The sequence below is a fragment of the Chiloscyllium punctatum genome, chromosome 39, assembly GCF_047496795.1.
Source record: "Chiloscyllium punctatum isolate Juve2018m chromosome 39, sChiPun1.3, whole genome shotgun sequence".
In the NCBI taxonomy this organism is placed as follows: domain Eukaryota; kingdom Metazoa; phylum Chordata; class Chondrichthyes; order Orectolobiformes; family Hemiscylliidae; genus Chiloscyllium; species Chiloscyllium punctatum.
In genome coordinates this window covers 14882907-14907190 of record NC_092777.1, presented here as the reverse complement: position 1 = coordinate 14907190, position 24284 = coordinate 14882907, and the positions used below count along the sequence as shown (strand labels likewise).

Genomic DNA, 24284 nt, shown 5'->3' with positions numbered 1-24284 from the left:
CATTATCCGACTGTTCTTTGTGGGACCTTGCAGTGTGAACTGACTGCTGCACTTCCCAACATTTTAACAAAGAGGGTATATCAGAAGTATTTCTGTGGCTGCATTGTGGTTTGGGCTGGCACCCTGAGGGCCTGCTAAGTCTTTATAAATATGAGCTTTTGGGCTGAACCCTATTGGTTATTCTCTCTCTTGAAAGTTTAGCCTAATTGACAAGGTGGCTTCCAATGAGCTGGGCAACTGATTGGTTAAGGGATCAGGACAGAGCAGGAGTCTAGAGGTGGACAAAGGATCATAACATAATCTCAATGAAGAGGTTAAGGAGCTGATCAGAAATCTGGTTTGGGGTGGGGGTTTATTGGAGGCTTCAGAGGGTGAGATCTTGGGCCTAGGGAGGTTGGAAATAGGAAGCTTAGGGTAGGCTGTGGATTGGAAGCTTAGTGGGGGGAAGTCAGGGGCTTGCTGCAGTGGGTTGGACAGATTTGGCAGTGTGACTAAAGACCTACGACAGTAAAGTCAGAGGTTGAGGTGGTTAGGAGTTTTTCAGTTATACTTTGGATGTAGGAGGCAGATGCACAGGGAGTCATTCCTGGATCCACCTAGCTGTCAACTGGATGAAGCTGTTGGGTTTCTTGAGGTTGTCAACACTACCAACCAGAGTTAAAATTAAAAATGTGGACAACAAGGCGGTTCACAATCTCGCTATCATATTTAAAACTCAAATCTGCTTCTTTGGAATAAGTTGGTTGTTCATCTACCATGCGGTCTCAATTAAAGCCAAAGGTGAATTTGATTTAGATCAGATTCTGATTGTTCGATATTTTCACCACCCCCAACTAACCCAAACCCACAGTTTAATTAGGGTAACCCTTTTTTTCAGCAGCTCTACCAATAGGCCTGAACAATACAGAAACATACAATATATACAAGCTAAAATAAGTGTGCATCCTCACGAGAGAGTCTAAGGGATTAATAGTGGGACATAAGGTGACAGTAGAAAGTGTTCAACAGCTACTCTCTACACCTTAGAAAATACAAATAACATTTTGGAAATAATTCCAAATCAAGAGGTAAAGGAGGAGAAACAATTACAATCACAAAGAAATTGTACTGAGGAAACTATTAGAAGTAAATTTTGGCACAAGAACTTGCCGGACATCATACTTAGATCCTAAAAGAAATAGGATAGTTGAGATAGTTGATGCATTGGTTTTCATTTTCCATTAGTTCTGTCAAGTGTATAGATTGAAAATTAGCAAAAGCAGAAAACTACAAGCCAGTTAACCTAATATGTGTCGCAGAAAAATGGTAGGATCTATTATTAAGGAGGTTATAGATGGGCATTTAGAAAGTCTTAATGGTATTAGGCAGAGTGAACATGATTTTGTGAAAGGGAAAGTTTGACGAATGTATTAGGATTCTTTGAGAAAGAAACAAGTAATGTGGATAAAGAGGAAGGTGCAGATTTTATAAAGATTTATAAATGTTGACAATACAGGAGGCCATTCAACCCATTACATTCGTGTAGTCAACAAAGATCTGACTACACTAATGCCATGATCTAGCTATTGGCATAGTCCTGGAGGCTATGGAAATATAAGTGAATATCTAAATAGTGCCTGAATGATATGAGAGTTTCTAACTCAACTATCCTTTCAGACAAACTTCCACCACACTCTGGATGAAAAATTGTTCTACATTTCTCCTCTTAGATTTAAAGTAAGAGATAGAAGGCTATACCCCCTTTTATTGAATCCTCCGCTAAGAGCAAAAATTGCCTTTCTGTCCACCCTATCTATGCCCCTCATAATCTCATCAGGTCCCCTCTCATCTTTCACTGCTCCATAGAAAACAACCTAACTCTATCCAATCTTTACTCATACCTCAAACCCTCCAGCCCAGGCAACATTCTGATGCATCTTCTCTGCATCCTCTCAGTGTAATCACATCCTTTCTATAATGTGATGACTGAAGCCACATGCAGTACTCCAGCTGCAGCCTAGGCAGCATTTTTACCCAATCCAACATAACTTTCTTGCTTTTGTGTTCTGTACCTCAGCTAATATAGCTAAGTATTCCAGGAGCCTTCTTTGTTGCTTTATCCACTTGCTTTGCTATCTTCAGGGTCTGTGGATATGGACACGAAGGTCCCTCTGAACTTCAGTACTTTCGCAGGTCCTACTATGCATTAGGTAATCCCATGCCTTTGTAGCCCTCCACATGTGTACTACTTCACTTTTCAAGGTTGAATTCTATTTGCTGTTGCTCTGCCCACCTGATCAGTCCATTGCTACCCTCCAATTGTTTATGGTTATTTTTCTCACTATTTACCACCATACCAATTTTCATGTCATCTACAAATGTCTTGATCATACCCTCCACAATTAAGTCCAAATCATTCATGTACAAACAGCTAGTGCCAAAACACCAAACCCTGTGAAATCCTACTGGAAACAGACTTCCATTCTCTGATTCATCCCTCTACTGTCACCCTCTCTCCCAATTTTGGATCCAATGTGCCAGTTTGCCTTGGATCCCATGGGCTCATACTTTTTTGATCAGTCTGCCATGAGGGATCTTATCAAATGCCTTCTTAAAGTCCATGTGGATGACATCAAATGCATTACACTTATCAATATTTGTAGTTATCCCTTTAAAACGTGATCATATTTATCAAACATGACTTCCCTCAACAAATCTACACTGACTATACTTGGTTAATTTGTGTCTCTCCAAGTACAGATATATATTCTCTCAGCATTCTTACTAATAACTTTGCCATCACAGACATTAGACAAACTATCCTGAAATTTCTTGGTCTTCCTTCCCTTTTTAATAATGGCACAATGTTAGCAGACCTCCAATCCTGTGACATCTCAGATATGGTGTACTTGGATTTTAGAAGGGATTTGATAATGTGGCACATCAAAGCATACTACACCATTGCTCCTGGTGTAGGGGTTAATATGAAGGACTTATGCCCGAAATGTCGACTCTGCTGATCCTCCGATGCTGCCTGACCGTGCTTTTTCAGTGCCACACCTTTCGTCCCATCATCTTTGGGCTGGCAGACTGAACTTTGTAGAGCGCCACAGTGCTGAGGTCTCAACTATTTACAAACTACATTAGTGACTTGGATGAGGGGACCATGTAAGGTTGCTAAATCTGCTGATATAACAAAGATAGATAGGAAAATCATGTGGAGGACACAACATCTACAAAGATAAGTTATTGAGTGGGCAAAAACTTGGCAAATGAAATGGAATGTGGGACAACATAAACTAATGGCATGATGATTAGAAAAGTGATATTATTTCAATGGAGAAAAAAAACTGTAAAACTTTGTGATACAGAAGGATCTTATGTCCTCATACATGAATCATTTAAAAATGGCATTGCAGATACAGCGAGTGACGAGGAAGACAATGGACCATAGCCATCTGTTCCACAGGAATGGACTATAAAAGTATGGAAGTTTTGCTTCAATTATATTGTATTGTGCATTGATGAGACCACATCTAGAGGACGATGTAGTTTTGGTCTCCTTACTTCAGGAAGGACATAATTGTATTAGAAGCAGTTCAGGAAATGCTCACACAACTGATGCCTAAGACGAAGAGAAGAGATTGGATCAAAAAAAATGGAATTTAGAAGAATGAGATGTGAGTTTCATTGAAAAATACGGGATTGTAAGGGAACTTAAGTGTGGATGCTGACAGAACATTTGCTTTTGTGGGAGAGACGAGAACTAGGAGACACGATTAAAAAGTAAGAGTTATCCTATATTAGAATGAGATGAAAAAAACGTACTTCTCTCCAAGGCTTGTTTGTGGAATTCTCTCCTCCACAGAGCAGTGGAAGTAGTATCACTAGATATTTTATTAAGGCCGTGTTAGGTGGGTTCTCGATTGGAAGGGGAGTTAAAGGGTACAAGGTTGATAGAGAAGCAGAGTTGCAGCAGCTACAATCAAATTAGCTATGACCTTATCAAACAGCACAGCAGGTTAAAGTAGCTAAATAGCCTACTCCTGCTTGAAATTCACATGCTCATATGTTTGTTTGTGTTGGTACAACTGAGGCTCAAGGAGAATTCCGTGGCTCACAGCAACTTTTCCCAGTTACCAATATGACCTATTACGTACTGTCACAGACACAGAATTAAACACACAGACAAATACCAAGTAAAGAACTGTGGACCTGTAACATGTGATGGAAGCTTTGTAAAGTTATCGCAGTAACTCCTTCAAACCTGTTCCTCAATTTACTGCCCCGAGCCAAACTTATTATGAAGACTTCTGACACTGTTGGCTTTATGTAAAACAGAAGTAACTATCTATTACCAATAGAAGTACTTTACAAAATTCTAGGGATGGCAATGATTCAAACTCTTAAAACCATGACTAACTGGCAGATAAGACAAATAATATTGGAGGTTAGATATTAGGTTAAAGATAGAAAGAAAGCTGATAAGCCATGTGCTGGACTCTCAGTATTTGAACCTCAGGCTAGCAGTTCTAACCTGTAAATGTGCTGAACCACTCTGAACAGCTCTTTGACAGTTTGGTCAGGAAAGAGTTTATGCCTTTGAAAGAGTTACTGAGTTGGGTTTGTTCCTCATATTAGCCTACTACCTGGACATTCATGATATGTTTCTTGCCAAAAACTATCTTCTGGTTTGACCTTTGCTGCTCTAATAATCATTACCCATTCTTTGCTTTAACCAATGTCTCCGTGGTCCCCTATCAAGCAGACATTCATGGCGTGTTTCCTCTCGAGGAGCAATCCTTTCTTCTGCCTCATTGCTCAAGATCTAACCATCAACACTTCATAAAGGCTGTGGGGTTTGGCTTTATCACTTTGTCCTTGTGATTTCATCCAAATTGTAACTTCTTGTGCCCACTGGTTTTTTTTGTACTCGTGAGAGGTCAGAAAGTTAAACTGCCTCTTAGTTTTGGCAGCTTTCTGTATGTGCGGGTAACCAATCAGCAGACAGTCCTGAACTGTGCTGATTTCTGCTGTCCCCAACATCGATTCCCAGCAGGCAAGGGGTGAAGGAAGGGGGCTAGACTGAATCATGAACCTAAACAGTATCCCAGTCTTTTCTGATAAATTTTAAAAATTGGGAGATCGTTATAGATAGAAAAGTTAGAAAGAATGGTTTGGGTTATAACAACATTTTAAACAAAATCAGTTGGTTTCTTAATTAACACAATTATGGGTTTATTGTTGAAACAAAACTTATTCAATAAAGATGCATAATTTGGTGAAAGGATAAAGTCTCGGAGGTTCTTGAATCTTTTGCTCGGATATTCTGGCACGTGGTAAGTTCAATTATGCATAATTGTCTCTGAAGGCTTACAGACACAGCCTGCTCAAAGTATAATCTTGAGAGGTTCTTTCAATTACCGTTTCAAAGAATAAACAGATTTCACAGTAAACTGATTTGGAGGACTCTCTTCATAGGAAGAGGGGAAACCAGCTGGATACCTTGTTCACAGCAAGTTTTCCTCCAACTCAACTACATAAAATAAGTACCTCTTCCAAGTTACTCACTATTCAAAACCATCCCCAGCAGAGGTCTACAGCAAAAGCATGCAGTTGTCACCGGTCAGAAGAAGCTTTGTTATAAAAGAAGAATTCCTGTTCTATGACTTCTTTTAAAGAACCCATTTCAGGTATGTCTACAAAACTTAAAACAAATTTCTGTTTGCATAATGCCTCAAAACTCATGTTATCCAAACATTTCCACCCTCCACATGCCTGGAATGGTGCAGCTGCAACAATACTCCAAACACGTGACACCATCCAAGTTAATCCTTGCAACCAAATTAAGCATTCACTCCATGCACCATAAAATGAGTGCAGGAATGTGTATAATGTACAAGCTGCATGCCAGTAACTCAACAATACTTCTTCTACAGCTCTTTCCAAACCCATGACCTCTCCCAACGAGAAAAACAAGGCCAGTATTATGGTCATACCATTCCCTTCAAGTTACCTTTCCTGACTTGGAACTAAATCGTGGTTCCTTCACATGTCACAGGATCAAAGTCCTGAAAATTCCTAGCAGCACTGTGGGTGTATCTCCACTAGGTTCAAGAGGGGGCTCAAACTGCCTCCTAAAAGTCAGTTAAGGATGGGCAACAAATGTTGGGCTTGCCAGCAGTACCTATGTCTCACAAAAGAAAATGTGCTCATATATCTTGCTATTCAATGAAGGTGAAAAGCAAACAGAGAGCCACACCCACTCAAATCAAATTTTGGAGCTGCAACCCTAAAAGAGATAGCAGAGAAGGTGAACAGAAGGTTGGTTAAAAAGACAGATCTTAAGAAATTTCTGGAAGAGGATTGACAACATAACGGAGAAGTTTAGGAACAGAATAATAGGCCTTCGGGCCTAGGCACCCATGATGAAACCCTGAAAACAATTTTTTTGATGCAAGACATTAGTATTGAACAAGCACAGAGTTCACTAAAGGCAGGAAGAAACTGGTAGAAATAAGATTGTGGAGGAACAAAGATTAGAATTTTAAAATCAAGACACATCTGGATGAAGTGCAATTACTTAAATATAAGTGATATTCAATTTGTAGATCATACGCCATCTACCTTGAGTAGTATAATAGAGGGAATGGTGTGCTCTCTTATTAAAAGCTATCAGTTAATTTTCTTCACTCGATATCCATCTTACCCAGTGTAGTTATCCACAGCTAATCATTGCTACCCATTCACCATGAAGGGAGGGGAAGAGCCTGAGACAGTGGGCTATTCCATGATTACTTTCAAACTTGTTCCAAATTGGCCAGGACAAACACCTGTTTTTTTTAAGGAACATTGCTACTATCTTCAATAAGGTAAAGATGTCCTATATGTCCACACAAAATGTGACTTTTCATTGGAGTATTAATAGCCACGTGAACAAGCAGAAACTCTCTCAGGTATACATCCTAGCCAAAGCAGTGTTTCATCAATACAACAACCCTTAATGTTAAGCTAAAGTGCAGACATAGATTATATGCTCAAATATCAGAATGGGGTAGAAAACCACCACATTTAGGCTCAGTAGAAAAATGAGCTCTAACCACTGAACAAAGAGACAAACAGATAAACCAGTTGTCAAATCTGATCTTATTTGGAGATGTTAGCCTCTCTCATTAGGCTTCTAAAACTGACTTCGGTGTCACAAGCTGTAGAACAAAATTAAAATTGGCCAGAGCTCCCACTCCAGATCACTAAGAGATTTCACCCTTGCACTGATGTGGATGGATGTCTGAACAAGATTGGACTCAGAGGGGACCCTTCTCCCAGCTGAATATTCTGACTTTTGCTAACTGATCTTACATACAAAGTATGAGCAGTTTTCTAATTGGACAAGACTTTAGGGCCGAGTATAAACTGGGAACCAGAAGAAACATATAAAACCTTGTAAAACACACACATTCCTTCACGTAAAGATCAAATTGATAATGTATAGTTAATAAATGCTTCTGCATCCAGCTTTTAAATATGAATATCCACACAAAAGCCCTAAAACAGAGTCAACAAGCTAATCAGTCATTTACCTGCTAATAAGATCGGACATGTTTTTATATTTGTTGTGTTCACAGATTAATAGTTGTGGCTCAGTAAGTAAATAGGTCACAATGAAAAACGAGGCGATGTCATGCCTGCACCTGCACCAACTTCACTGGACAACCGAATTCAGGGATGAAAAGCATTACTTTTGGCATTTTTATTTTATCCCCACCTCTCCCAAAGATTTTTATTTAAAATCACACCTGGGATGTGTGCACCAATGGCTGACTAACATTTAATGCCCAGCCCTAATTGCCCTTCAGAAGGTGGTGGTGAGCTGCCTTCTTGAACCACTGCAGTCCTTGTGCTGTCAGTAGACCCACAATGCCATTAGGGAGGGAATTCCTAGATTTTCACCCAGTGACAGTGAAAGAACAGAAATATATTTCCAAGTCAGTATTGAGTGTGGCTGGGAGGGAAACTAGCAGGTAGTGGTGTTCCCATCTATCTGCCACCCTTGTCCCTTTAAATTGGGATGGTCATAGTATTGAAAGGATCAGTGGCAAGCTTCTGCAGTGCATCTTATAGAATATACACACTCCTGCTACTAAGCATTGGTGGTGGTGAGAGTGGTTGTATGTGGATGTGGTTCCAATCAAGTAGGCTGCTTCACCCTGGATGGTGTCAAATTTCAAGTGTTGCTGAAGTTGCACCCATCCAGCCAGGTGGGGAGCATTCCATCGCAATCCTGATTTGTGCCTTGTAGATGTGAGTGAGTTTAGAGGTGAGTTACTTGCCACCATATTCCTAGCCTCTTGTAGCCAGTGTTTATAATGCAATTCCAGTTGAGTATTCGGTCAAGAGTCACTTCAAGTTGCCAATAGTAAGAGGATTCAGAGATGTTAACACCGCTGAATATCAAGGGGAGGTGGCTAGATTGTCTCTTATTGGAGGTGATTATTGCCTAGAATTTGTATGGCATGAATGTTACTTTACCACCTGTCAGTCCAAGCCTGGATATTGTCCAGATTTTGTTGCATTTGTACATGGACTGTTTCAGTATCTGAGGAGTTGCAAATAGTGAACACTGTGCACTCATCAGCAAACATCCCCATTTCTGACTTTTTGATGAAAGGAAGGTCTTTGACAGAACAATGTTGTGCTGACCTTTTATCCTACTCTAAAATCAAATTAACTTACATACCCTTCATTTTACTATCATCCATGTCCCTATCCAAGAGTCACTTAAATGTCCCTAATGTATCTGACTCTATTACCACTGCTGGCAGTGCATTCCAGACATTCCCCACTCTCTATAAAGAAAGGGCAGCACAGTGGCTCAGTGGCTAGCACTGCTGCCTCACAGCGCCAGGGACCGGTGTTCAATTCCAGCCTCGGGTGACTGTGTGGAGTTTGCACATTCTCCCCACATCTGCATGGGTTTCCTCCGAGTGCTCTGGTTTCCTCCAACAATCCAAAGGTGTGCAGACCAGGTGAATTGGCTATGCTAAATTGTCTGTAGTGTTAAGTGCTTTACTCAGGGGGAATGGGTCTGAGTGGGTTACTCTTCGGAGGGTCAGTGTGGACTTGTTGGGCTCAAGGGCCTTTTCCATACTGCAGGGAATCTAATCAACTGAAGATAGTTGGGCCTGGCTCAACTTAATTTGATTGACAGAACATCTCATGCCAGACTGTCCCACAAACTCAGGAAAGCCCAATTTTGGACCTTCCAAAATCCATACTTTGCATGACTTTGCCTAGGACTTACATCAATTCACAGAGGGATCACATTTGCAGTGCAATTCTGAGCCAGAATGGAGTGCATAAGAGTGTGGGTGCAGTAATGGGCCAGTTAGACACTACAGCAGCCCCTTAAAACATACCACTCATTCCCTCGTTACTCAGCTTAGGATCAAGAATTTAAGCTCGGGTTTGATCCTAAAACCTTCTTGATTTAATAACCTGCAGGATAATGCACACATCTCCTGAGCCAGAAAGGGAGCTTTCTGCATCCCATTCCAAACCAGCATACATTCTTAGCCATTCATGAGTGTGTGTAAATGATCCTCTTGGTGTGCTTAAAGAAGAGCGAGGTGTTGTCCTGCTGGGACGTCGGTATCCACAAACTGGCTGTCTCATTTGTCCATAAGGCAACTTTACTTCACAACGTTAGCTGTGAAGCGCTTTAAGATGCCCCACAGACATGCAGCACAAATTCATCAGAAAGATACTGTTCAAGTTCCAAGGCATTCAAAGATATTCTATCAGATATAAAATATTATAAAGAGGTGATCTAATTATGTGGTTCAATGGATTCACTAGGATACATAGAGAGAATCCATTCACCCGTTGGGAGAATCCATAACAAGGGATTTAATCTTAAATTTAGTGCTAGATTATTCACTGGCAAAATCAGGAAGCAGTTCTTCATCCAAAGGGCTGTGGAAATCTGTAACTCTCCCTCAAAAGTCTGGGGGTCATTTGCAGATGCAGAAATTTGAATAGGGAAAGGCAGTGAAAACGTTGTGGAGATATGCATTAGCCATGATCTAAATAAATGACAGACCAGACTTGAATAGCTGAAAGGTCTACTCCTTCTACTATAAATCAACATTAGTTAATTTTCTCAAAATAATAACAAGCTCTTTCTCACGAATGCAATCTACCATCTGGCATGCTGAGACAAGACTATATTTTCCCACAAGTGAGACTAACCCAAACTCTGATTAGCAGTAAAGCTGGTTGAAATCCATCTGATATTTATGACCAGTTCACATTACAACAGCAAGAAATTCAAACAAAATTATCAAGTTTTCAACATTTTGAAGTAAATATCTGAAACTACCCCTGGAACATTGACAGAATATTAAATGGGGGCTTCCAAAACAAAGAACCAAGCTAGCAATCTTGGGTGTTGGTGCAATTTTCATTTTGATTCATTTTAATCTGTGATTGACAGATTTATTATTGCTAAAAACTAATTTAAAAAAGTGAAACCGCCTCAAAACTTGTTGAATTTATTCAGTGAGTAACAGCTTAGAAAGATTAAGTTGATGTCTCTCTTGAACTGTTAAGCGGACCTCAACTTCGGTGTTCTAGAGAAACTACGACCACAGAGGGCACTGCCCAGCAATCTCCCCTGAACATTTGCATGCGCAAAATTAAAGTTAATAGGATGTGGTACAACTGGTACACATTCCTGATGAAGGGCTTTTGCCCGAAACGTCGATTTCGCTGCTCTTTGGATGGTGCCTGAACTGCTGTGCTCTTCCAACACCACTAATCCAGACACATGGACCCAAACCCAAGTGAAGAGTGGGGTAAAGTGGCAAGGAAAGAATCAATAATGTCTCAGGTACATGTAAAAAGAGAAATCAAGAATACAGATTATAATAACTGTAAAACATTCTTGCATTTATATAGGGATTTTTAAAACCACCATATGCCTCATAGCACTTCACAGTGAATGAATGTCATGGAGGTTTATTATTTTATTATGAGTTGGATACTTGGGTTGTGAAGTGGAGGAGAAAAAGGTTTGAGTTTTCAGTTCTGTGAAAGTCTGTGTTTTCTTTTAAGAAAGGTTAGTTTGAACAGCAAGCTCGAAACATAATTTACGAGAAACCATATAATTTAAAGGTAAACAGTCAACAAACCATCTGCAGTCAGGCCAGGGAAGACCCTGTAAAGCACAGAGGTCAGCAGTGGAAGCTCCAGAAACAGAAGGGCATCAAGATGTCGGAGAGGAAAACATCTTACAAAACTGCTGAATAAATGAGTTTAACATAAGTAAACGTGAGCAGAGTTAATAGTTTGTTTAAACAGTCTTGAGGAGAGACTTTAATTAAAGAAAATGGCACTGAGTGAATGCACATTAGACATTTGCCAAAAGAAACTAATTAGAGTTGTACCAGATAAACAAGAAGCTTTAGAACAGAGATAGGAATGACTTCACTGAAATTTGAGTGTGCTATGCAAGGTGTAATTTATATAGATCATAATGCCATTTACTTTTAAATCTTTGAACTTTGAACTCATGGTATATATGTTCTCTGTGTGCCCAATTTAAAGACTAATTTGTAAGTATTTCTGTAACCATGGTGATTTCTTTTGAAACATAGTATTAAAGAGAATACCTGAAGAGTAATGAGGATTTGTTTACATCAGGAGAATTTACAAGTGAACAAAATTAAACTGGAGAGTGCGTTAGACTTTCAGATGGAAAAATCTAGAATTGTTCCTTTGGGTTTCGAGGAAACATCCACAATGTGGAGAAAGCTCTTGAGTTTCAGTTTGGGCAGTTTGCAGAAGTTTTGGAAGAAGCTGGGTTTGTATAACAGATGTTCCTGAGTAAAATAAGTCATTTTAGGATTGTTAAGAAAGAGGTTACCTGTGTGCAAGAGGTTTGATTTCAAATTTCCAGATCAGAAGGCTAAATCCCTGGAGGGAGTTATGTGAAGCTAAGAAAGTCAAGGCTCACTTACACATCAAATCAGGGAAGAGGTACATATACTACATTCTCAACGTAGGGAACTAAAATAAAATTTAGATTAAAACCTACAGATGAGAAAGAGATATTAGCTGGTATGAGCACTCTGATGGAGTGTCTATTTATCGTGTGTTTTTAATCTTTAATTTTGTGTTATATGTAAGTGGTTTGGTTTATTCTATTTTATCTTCATTGATTTTGCACAACTTTGTCTCATGGTTAAAACTGGGTCTGCAGCATTGTTTATTTATGCTTCAGTAAAAAAACCACCTTGTAAAAGTTAAAAAAGAAATCAATATCTGTCTTGACAAATTTCAGACGAAGACCTAACTTTTCCAGTAATAACATCAGAGACAAACATAGAAATTACTGGAAAAGCTCAGCAGGTCTGGCAGCATCTGTAGAGAGAAATCAGTGTTAAAATTTTAGGTTGAGTGTCCCTTCCTCAGAACGTCAATTTAACTGGGATTGTCAGGATTGTTTGTAATATTATTGCTAGGGTAAAAGAGATTCGTCTTTCTTTTTGATGTTAGTAATGAGATCATTCAAATACAGCAAACTTTTTTATTAACAGGCATGTATGGAATCAAGGAGTGTGCTGGTTAATCAAGAGATACGCATACCGCAGTAAACCCAAACCAAATGAAGTAAAAACAGACTAAGTAACAGAAATGTAATGCAGGGGATACACATCACTGTTATACTTGATTTACAGCATAAATGATCAGACAGTGTGATAGATTGCGTTATTTGAAGTATAATTTTTGCCGGTTTACCCAGAGTGCTGGTTGATACGGTGCCAGTTAAAACAAAGTTTGGTGTACTTGTTTTTTGAATTTGTGTTTATGTAATGCATTTGATGTTCTTTCATTTAAAGTGCCTTGGCAGCCTCTTGTTAACATGTTCAGTGATTGACTTCTATGATTTAAAATCATACAAAACTTACAGACTTGTCCAGTATCAGAACAGTGGTCAAATGCAACAGCCAATTTATGCACAGTAAGCTTCCACAAAAAGCAATGTTGTAATGGCCAGTCTTTTGTGACACTAATTGAGAGACCAATACTAGCCAGGACAGATAATTCTCTGAACTAGTAACAGCAACATCTAGATAGGACCTCAGATTAACATCTCACCTGGATAAAACATATCTCCACAGTGCAGCACACCTTCAATCCCATTTTGGAGAGGAAGTCTCTATGTTTATACTCAGGTTTTGGAGTGCAACTTGAACCCAGGACTTGTACTCTCATCTGAGTCACTATCAACTGAATCATAGCTGACATGGCATTACGGCACCTCCCTGTCAAGTGCCACAGTGCTTTGTCAGAGAAAAATTGGCTGTATTTTATCTTGGCATGTAGTGTATATGGCTCAGAACAAAGTAGTAAAAAGCAGCAAGAGGAGACCAGACGACAGACTGCCAAAAACTTTAAAGAGCTTCTCCTGTTTAATACAAACAATGTACTGTGGATGCTGGGAAATACTGTTTTTTTTAACGCTGTTGATAGGAGTGGAGCAGGAATGAGTGGAACAAATGGTGAGAATGCAATGATTTACCTGTGCTACTTTCAATCTAGACTACTGTATGTTACGCTCACAATGAGATCTTGTTCATATTGGCAAGACCAAATACACACTGGGTGACTGTCTTGCAGAACACCTGTGCATTGTCCACCAGAATAACAGACTCTGGCCTTCTCGTTGCTTACCATATCAATAAACACTCCAACATAAACATTTCATCCTGGGCCTGCTGTAACATTCCAATTAAACTCAATGCAAGCTGGAGGCACAACACCTTATTTTCCCTTCAGCACTTTACAGCTTCTAGGACTAAACATTGAGTTCAACAACTTCAGAGAATGACCGCAGTCCTCCGTTTTAATTATAATTTCATTTTCCATTCCACTTTACAATAATCATACTGAAAATGTCTGTTCACCTTTGATATTTTGAGTTTTAATGGATAGGTGAGACCTGATTAGTTTGTTTCTCTCTGACCTGCTGAGTGTTTTTAATATTTGTTCTGTTTTTATGTCATATTCCCAGCACTAACCAGTGTGTTTACATCATATTTCCAGTGGATACAACAGAGAGAGGGACAAAACAGTTTAAGGCAAATAGGAGCATAAGATGACCATTCAGCTCCTCAAGCTTGCTCTGTCAATCAATTAAATACAAAGATGTGAATGTTAGGTGAATTGGCCATGCTTTATTGGCCATAGTGTTCAGGGATGTGTAGATTAGGTGCATTAGTCAGAGAAAAATATAGGGTAGGGATTGTGTCTGAGTGGGTTACTCTTCGGAGGGCCGATGTGGACTTGTTGGGCTGAATCCTGTAGGAATTCTATGATTGTCTTTTAACCCTATTAACCTTCTTTACTTTTGTATATCTTAATACTTGCTTATTTGCTGAACAAACATCAGTTTTTGAAATTTTCAATTGATCCCCAACTTCAATAGTTTTTTGGGGGAAGAAACTGCCATTGGCCTTTGGTGAAAAAGTGCTTTGTGACATCAATAAATCCATGAAAGGCCTGGTCTAATTTTAAGGTTGTACTCTTTTGATCTGGACTTTATCATCATTGTTTTAACTTGGTGCACTGTGCCAATAGAGCATTGCAGATCAACCACGATTTGGAGATGCCGGTGTTGGATCGGGGTGGACAAAGTTAAAAATCACACAACACCAGGTTATAGTCCAACAGGTTTAATTGGAAGCACTAGCTTTCGGAGCGCCCTCCTTCATCAACCACCTGATGAAGGAGCAGCGCTCAGAAAGCGAGTGTTTCCAATTAAACCTGTTGGACTATAACCTGGTGTTGTGTGATTTTAAACATAGATCAACCACACAAGTGAGAGAGGAAGAGGAAGAATTCTAGGGTAGGATGATTTTGAAGTTACAGCAGAAGAAAGGGTGAGCCTGAGTTTCTAAATGAAAGTGTGCATAATATAAAGATTACCAACATTGTCTAAAGAAAGATTATTCCAACTCAATTTCAAACCCAGAGAATATAGAAGCTATCCAGGCATTAGGCACACACATCATTTGTAGGGGGATTCTAGGAGAACAGAGGTAGCGAACCATGCTGGAGTGCTCACTAGAACATCACCATCAAAAGGAAACATGGCTGTACCTATATCGACCAAAATCAGTTCAATAGCCCCTGTGGATTTTGACTCGCACAGAACATTAGAACTAATCATATTCAGTGCATATGTCCAATGATTTTGGTGGAGACTGTGAGCTATATATTTTAAAGTGTGGATTTGGAAATAACTCACAGTAGAGTGTCCTGGCAACTCTTTTGGCACTTGTACGTTGCTCATCATTGGAGGTTTTAAGTCTAAATGTCGGGACTTTCATACTATTTTCATAGTTTGACAGCAATGTCTAAACTACTCAATAAATCATCAAGGATGGTAATTAAAATTCAGGACGAATCTACAAATTCCTGCACGTTTTCACAAAAGGGCACTGAAAACAAGGGAAGTATCAATGGAGTTGTTCAAGAAGGTAGCTGATCACCACTTTCTCAAGAGCAACTAGGGATAGATGCAATAAATGTTGGCCCAGACAGTGATCCTATGCGTGAATAAAAATAAAGACAATGAAAGATTATTTACACAGCCAGAGATGAATTATAAAACTGCACACACAAAAAAGACAGCAACGGTCTTAAGGCTACAAAAAAGGGTTATTATCCTTTTGAAAAACTGAGATAAAATTATTCAAAAGAATTATAGTGGATTGAGAGTATTGTTTTGTTTGAAACTTTTAATTGGATATCTAACTATTTTTAAGGTAGAATTAAACACTGTGCATAAATTTAAGTTAAATAGTCATATTTTAACTATTTTTAATACTCTATGATGTTATTATAGTATAATTTAGAATAGAGTCTTATAAACCTTCATTAGCTAGTATTAAAGAGTTGTCCTCTCATTTTCAATCATCTTGAGCCCACATCTCAATAACAAAATCCTAAAATTAAATTTTTTTCTAAGTGCCAATAGACTTAAACTTTAAAGAAAAGATTGCTTCTGCTATAATATATCTGTAGTTGTATTCTATGGAGATAATCTGCTGTGAAAATTCCTGCGAGGGAGCACCTTCTGTTATAGGATCCAGTGTTTGGGTGGTAAAGCTGAAAAACTTCAATTGTCTAAAATTTCACATAGTTGAGGTTTTAAGCTGACAGTAAGTTTGACTATATGGGTTTACTTTGCCGGGTGGCGAGGGGATGAAACTAAAAGAGAATAGAACCATGGGAATGCCTACTTGTCCATTCAGCCAGTCCCGCATGGTTATGACAGTTCACGCATCATGACACACATACTTACACATCACTTAGAGAGAGAGAGAGAGAGAATTTTCTCAGAGATATGAGAAACAGGCTTATTTCAAAGGTACTGTTTTCTCTCTGATATCCTGGTTCATTCTTCAATCACCTACAACAGCCTGTTCCCTTGTTTTCCCTTTCACATGCAAAGACAGGAGATTTAACACTTGTCATCTCACCTCCTCTTTTTTCATCATCCTATGATACCAAACACTTCTCCAGGTGAAGCCACAATTTCACAGATACACACAGTAAAGAAAAGGCCCTTTGACCCATCAAAATCTGTTCTACCAAAATTACACTAAATCTACACTAGTCTCACTTTCCAACACTAGGTCTATAGCCTTGAATGTTACACATTAAGTGCTCATCAAAACATTTTTTACAGGTTGTGAGGTTATCCGCCTCAACTAACGTCACAGGCATTGCTTTCCAGACCACACTACCCGCCCCCCCCCCGACCATCTGGGTGAAAGCATTATTCCTTTGTTACTGGCCTTTCAACTAAAGGGAATAGCTGTTTTCTATTCACCTTGTCCATGTCCCTCATTATTTTATACATCTCTAACAGGTTCCCCCCTCAACCTTCTCTGCTCCAAAGAAAACAACCCTACTGTTTCCAGCTGCTCTTTGTAGCTAAACCGCTCCTACCCAGTCAACATCCAAGTGAATTGCCTCTGTAACCTCTCCAGTGCATTTAGAATCCTAATTTCTACAGTGCAGTGACCAGAACTGCACATAGTTCTCCAAGTGTTGTCTAATCAAAGTCTTATACAGCTTCAACATAACTGCATTCAATTTGTCTATCATGAATCCCTACAGTGTGGAAACAGGCCCTTCAGTCCTTCAAGTCACACCAACCCTCTGAAGAGCAACCTACCCAGACCCATTTCCCTACCCTATTACTCTATTTACCCCTGACTAATGTACCTAACCTACACATCTCTGAATAGTTCGGGGCAGTTTAGCATGGCTAATTCACCTAACCTGCACATCTTTGGATTGCGAGTGGAAATCGGAGCACCCTGAGGAATCCCGTAGGGGTCCCAGTGAAAAATGTTTTGAATAGTAATCATACCTTGTATAGTACGTCAGAGTAAAAGAACAGAATGCAGAATGCACTGTTACAGCTACAAAACAGGTGCAGAGAAAGATCAACTGTAATATATAAGGGGTCCATTCATAACAACATCAGGGAAGAAGCTGTTCTTAAATCTGTTGGTATGTTTTCAAACTTTTGTATCTTCTGTCCAGTGGAAGAGGATGGAAGAGAGTAGAACTGGGTTGGGAGGGGTGTTTGATTATGCTGGCTGCTTTCTTAAGGAAGTTAGACGGAGTCAGTGGAAGAACGGCTGATTTTCATGACAGACTGGGCTGTGTTCACAATTCTCTTATCATTTCTTGCGATCTTGGGCAGAGCAATTGCCATTGCGAACTGAGATGCAACTTGATAGGATGCTTTCTATGGTGCATTTATAAAACATATGATGAGTCATTGTGGACATGCTGAATTCCCTGAGCTTTCAGAGGGAGTAGAGGTGTTGGTGTGCTTTTACGACTGATCTCTAATTCTTCCATAATTCTGATGAAATGTCACAGACCCGAAATTGTTTTTCTCTGCACAAATGCACCTGAAGTGCTGAACACTTTCAGCATTTTCTGATTTTTATTAACAAAATCCAGGACATTAAGGAAGAAAGCTAGATAATCCATGGCCATCCACCTAAGCAATCAAAATTAATCCACATTATATTAACCCTAATTATGTTACCAAGTGTACCATTCTGGATTATTTGCAACCCAACCAGAAATGAGTACAGCTCTCACTTGAAAGAGTTAAATAAATCAGTGTCCATCATTTATGTTAGCACCTTGTTGCAGATGCCCCTCATTCCCAATGTTGACATATATTGGGTCTCAAATAATTTGTTAAAGAGAGACCCCTCATCATTCCCGTTGAAATAAATGCAATCTAGTTTCTTTATTTATGTTATGAAACTAAATGAGATCATTTCTAAGTCTGCTTTTTCTAAACTATAAATGCTTATGCTCCTTAAGATGATCTGGCAACTGAAGTGTTTTAAACTAGGAATTAATCTTTTGCACTCTTCGCCCGACCAGAGCTGGACACAGTTTTATCTTGCAACTGACCCTAAATCAAGTTTTGTTTTTACAAGGATACAGTACCAATGGTCAAGAAAGATGACAACTCAAACATGGACAACAACAAGCACCATGAAGAGTTTAAACAATGGAATCTGTTAAAAACAAAATACAAAAGTAACAAGGAACTAGCACCCAGCAGATTTTCAGAAGGGATGGCTCAGTACTTAAAGGAAATTGCATCCCAAGTGACTATTCGAAAGCCCTCTAATACAGTGGACACAGATTTCCAGAAAGCCTTGATAAAAACCTGCACGAAAGGTTTGAAGGCAAGGTTAGGGCTTGAGCTTCTGTTGGAAAGTCATCATCCTGAAACATTAATTCCTTCTCTCCCTCCACAGGTGCCACCTGACCCTGCTGAGTACTTCCAGCAAAACCTTTTCTTTCCGATTTTCAGCATCGGTAGTGCTTTTGTATTTGTGCTGTGTAGTGTTATAAGTCTTTAGTAATATTTAGTAAAAGTTGAAAGACGATGAAGAAGCGGCTGTAAGAAAGTGGCTACGTGGTCTTAGTTAGTGAAGTGAAACTCGGCTGGAGCAAGAGGTCTTGTGGTAGTGTCCCTGTCTCCGGGCTAGAAGGCCAGGGTTCAAGTTCCATTTTTTCACAGATTTGTAATAACACATCTGAACAGAGTGATATGCGGAGTGCAGCACCTGAAAATCAGGGTGTCTATTCTGTTTGTTCTACACAACGTTTGGATCACAAACTAAATTGGTCAAAGTTGCAGATAATGTTAAACTGCGATAGGGGTAGTGGCAGAGAATGAACTATCAAACATCGTTCAGAAATTCTGAAACCTTCCCAAGAACATGATGCCCTTCCTAAAGTATAGTGCCCAAACTGAACATGCAACACCCCAGTTGAGGCCTAAGCAGAAGAACCCCAAGCAAAGTTCAAAGTGGAATAGACAGAGCAAGGGGTTTAATGGATATTACATTATCACAAGCCCAAACGCTGGCTATGACACAGACTAAAGAATGTTCTGGTGAAGCTGCACTAGGAAGTTACGTGTTGTCTTGGCAACATAACAACAAAAAAGATGCGTGGCATTGAGTTGTTCTCTAATAAACTGCAGCACCAGTTTCTGCAATGTGTTGCATTTTCTAAAGCTTCCCATCAGACACAGAAACTACAAAACATAATGCACTGGGCAGGTTTGAATTTCACAGAAAAAAAGAGATAACAATCCTTGCTGATATTTTTCCCTATATATTTCACAAACTTATTGTTTAGAGTTTAGCCTCAAACTGCCAATCATTACTGAGAAACATCGCTTTGAACCTTGGACAACAATATGCATTGCCGGGGAGAGATCATGAAAGATTTTCAGGCAGTTCAATTCCTTTGCGATAGGTGCCTCTTCCAACTTCCAGTACTTATACGCCCAGCTCTTAAATCCCTTTTCCACAAGTGAACATTCATTTCCTACCTTGTTGTGTACAAAGTGGTTATTGATGCTCTGTATCAACTCTTGTGTGTCAAGTGCTTCAAGCTCCCCGCGGATCACGACCTGCAGAAAAGAACAAGTAGAAACGTGAAGTCATGAAGACATGAGGGCCAGGCTGGGCCATTGTATCTACCTGCCGTCTCCTGATTTTAATCACGTCTCAATGTTTGTCAGTACATTTCAAACTGTCTATAGCTGTCACTTCAGACTAGAGAAAGTTACAAAATTCATAACCTTTCTTGTTCCCTTCACTGCTCCTGTGACTGTGACACTGCCCAACATCTGATCCTGCATATCCAGAAACTTCCTCTAATTTACCAAAGCCCCATCTTACTTCCTTGTCACAAACTCCATGCGACAGTTACTAACTCCACTTCCCTCCATGGGCATTACCTCAGACTGCACCAAACTGTTCACAAATTATCGTACTGTCTCTCAACTGAGTTTCCGATGCTCTCCAAAGTAACTTACTTCCACCTCCATATTACTGTCTGTCCCAACTCATGTTTTAGCACATCTGGTATGTGGAGTTTGCACATTCTCCCCGTGTCTGCATGGACTTCCTCCGGGTGCTCCGGTTACCTCCCACAATGCAGGTTAGGTGAATTGGCCAAGCTAAATTGCCACAGTGTTAATGGATGTGCAGGTTAGGTGCATGAGTCAGGGGAAATGTAAAATAATAAGGTAGGGTAAATGGGTCTGGATGGGATACTCTTCGGAGGGTCAGCGTGAACTTGTTAGGCCAAAATGGCCTGTCTCCACACTGTAGGGATTCTATGACTATATGATTTCTATGTCTTTATTATCTCCAGTAAACCAGCTTTTCAGCAGCTTGGGCAAAAACCTCTGAAGTGAACCCTAAACCCCTCTCCTTTGAGATGGCCCTTTAAAGTCTTTGAACAAGTGTCTGTCCTAACTTGTCCTAATTTGCATTTGTATCAATTTATCTGATCCAATTATGTTCTTCTGGAGTACAGACAACATAAAACAGTGTAGCACAGAACAGGCCCTTCAGCCCACGTTGTTGTGCCAACCATTGATCCTCATGTCTGCACCCTCAAATTTCTGTGACCATATGCATGTCCAGCAGTCTCTTAAATGTCCCCAATGACCTTGCTTCCACAACTGCTGCTGGCAACGCATTCCATGCTCTCACAACTCTCTGTGTAAAGAACCCACCTCTGACATCCCCTCTATACTTTCCTCCAACCAGCTTAAAACTATGACCCCTCATGTTAGCCATTTCTGCCCTGGGAAATAGACTCTGGCTATCGACTCTATCTATGCCTCTCATTATCTTGTATACCTCAATTAGGTCCCCTCTCTTCCTCCTTTTCTCCAATGAAAAAAGTCCAAGCTCAGTCAACCTCTCTTCATAAGATAAGCCCTCCAGTCCAAGCAGCATCCTGGGAAACCTCCTCTGAACTCTCCCCAAAGCATCCACATCTTTCCTATAACAGGGCGACCAGAACTGGACGCAGTATTCCAAGTGCGGTCTAACCAAAGTTTTATAGAGCTGCAACAAGATCTCATGACTCTTAAACTCAATCCCCCTGTTAATGAAAGCCAAAACACCATATGCTTTCTTAACAACCCAGTCCACTTGGGTGGCCATTTTAAGGGATCTATGTACCTGCACACCAAGATCCCTCTGTTCCTCCACACTGCCAAGAATCCTATCCGTTATCCTGTACTCAGCTTTCAAATTCAACCTTCCAAAATGCATCATCTCGCATTTATCCAGGTTGAACTCCATCTGCCACCTCTCAGCCCATCACTGAATCCTGTCAATGTCCCGCTGCAGCCTACAACAGCCCTCTATATTGTCAATGACACCTCTAACCTTTGTGTCGTCTGCAAACTTGCTGACCCATCCTTCAATCCCCTCATCCAAGTCATTAATAAAAATTACAAACAGTAGAGGCCCAAGGACAGAGCCCTATGGAACACCATTCACCACTGACTTCCAGGCAGAATATTTTCCTTCTACTACCACTTGCTGTCTTCTGCTGGCCAGCCAATTCTATACCCAGACAGCTAAGTTCCCTTGTATCCCATTCCTCCTGACCTTCTGAATAAGCCTACCATGGGGAATCTTATCAAATGCCTTGCTGAAGTCCATATACACCACAGCCACAGCTCGACCCTCATCAACTTTTCTAGTCACATCCTCAAAGAACTCGATAAGGTTTGTGAGGCATGACCTGCCCCTCACAAAGCCGTGTTGACTGCATTTAATCAAGCCATGCTCTTCCAGATGGTCATAAATCCTATCCCTCAGAATCCTTTCTAACAGCTTGCAGACGACAGACGTGAGACTTACTGGTCTTTAAGATACTAAAAGCACTCTACATGTGCAAGTTATTGCTGCATTTCATATGGGTAATTTACTATAGGATTTCTCACAGGCTCAGTACACTGCTGGTTGACATTTCCACCAGCAACTGCATTTTTAGGTTTGCAAGAAAGGAAATATGATCGACGATAATGGGATGGGTCCATGTTTTGTTGCTTGGTCTAGACAATGTTATGTTATCTCATCTGCATTTAATGTTGGAGGTATACAATCAATTCTGGGTTATGGTGTATAATAAATCAGGCCAGATTCCCACTCTTGGGTCCACAGTTTCAGTTGGGAACCTATTGGAATCAGTTCCAGGTCCATATCCACCACAATTCCAGACATATCCACCTGGATTGTTACAGAGCCAGGCTACTTAATGGCAAGGTCAGGCATGCTAACCACGTAGGAACATCGGGCTGGCTCCCCATCATGAAGGATTAATGGTACTGATAAACTGTGGGGACATGTAGATGATGTACTGGGAATTCAACTTGTTAACTGTGCACAAGCCACACTATATGGTCCATTTTTCACACCTATCTGCAGGCTAAAGGTTAACCACAAACTTGTAGAGAGTTAGTCTTAATTGACAGCTGGTATTTAACTTCATTGTGAATCTTAATTCCCTTGATGTTTGATAAAAAAAACCTCCAGGTAATTAAAACACATAGGACTGGCACTGTGGTTTAATCTAGAACTGTTGAACATTAGATTCATAAATCTATTCAGGAATTCATTTTTTGGCAATATTGCAATGAGGAAAGCTTTTATCATATGATCCCTGCCATGAATATCTGATTAGTCCATTCTCTCAGCACGCTGTTTTCTCACACCAATTTGAAAAAAAAAAATCAGACACTTCTGGCTGATATTATCTCTAAGCAATGGAGGTCCTGCCTGCTAGTTATAGAGCAATAAGTGTGTTTCAGGAAGTGCCATCGAATTGTGCCAATCAGAAATTTAATTTGAAAGCAACATTCCCTCCTCAGGATTGAGGACCAAAGTGAGAAAATCCCATTAGAACAGCTGCTGGCGTATCAGTGGCCTGGAGCTGTGGGCTGCTTAACCTGTGAGAATGTAACTCGTGCTGCTCGTGTATTCATCCAAGGTCCAGGATTGACAAAAGAACCAGGCCATAGACGAGTGATGGGAATAGTTTCAGGGAAAAAAGGTGGATGAGTATCAACAACAAGGGCAAAAAGATGGCTCTCTGTGACAACATTCCCACCCTCACTTCCCACAATTGAGTTACTCAAATGGACACAGTGCCTGTGAATAAGGGACCCCACACAAAAGGTGGTGAGATTCTCCCAAAGTGATTATTCCTTCGGATTTCTACAAAAATCGATCCCCTGGCATTCACCCAGTGATGGGCAGCCATATTGGGATGAGGCCCTGAAGTGAGCTATAACTGCAAATTTAAGGGCCTCATCTGGCAGTTTATTCATCACTTTGGGTAGCCTGATATAAATCAGAATAATCGAAACCCTACAGTGCAGAAACAGGCCATTCGGTCCATCGAGGCCACACTGACACTCCGGTAAGCATCCCACCCACACGCCACATTTACCATGGCTAACCCACCTTGCCTACACATCCCTGGACAATATACCATGGCAAAATCACCCAACTTGCACATCTTTGCACTGAGAGAGGAAACTGGTTGGGGAAGAAAATACAGTCTACTCATCCCTCTAAGTTGCACAGAGATATAAATAAAAATATCAAAGTCCATTCATAAGGCATTCCTTTTAAATTGCCCAAGTATGCAAGACCACATAAAATGAAGTTGAAGGAATCATACATTCCAATAAATCATCTATCCACTCTGAATACAAACTAAAGGCTGTCTTGGTTGAAAATCGAAGGTCATGTGATGAAACCTCCAGTAATAAAGTCAAACAGAGGTGGAAACTCTCAGTTTGTTAAATAATGGTTATAAAATGTGTAGTTTTGGAATAATAACATACAATGTGCAATACG

General features: G+C 40.1%; 1 protein-coding gene across 2 annotated transcripts in view; it reads right to left on the bottom strand.

Moving 5' to 3' along the window:
• spata20 (spermatogenesis associated 20) overlaps nucleotides 1-24284 on the bottom strand; it is a 356120-nt gene that overhangs the window by 123746 nt on the left and 208090 nt on the right. For both annotated transcript variants that reach the window (XM_072558226.1, XM_072558227.1), the window contains exon 15: nucleotides 19940-20020. In XM_072558226.1, coding sequence (XP_072414327.1) covers nucleotides 19940-20020 — 81 coding nt within the window. The remainder of the gene's footprint in view (nucleotides 1-19939; nucleotides 20021-24284) is intronic.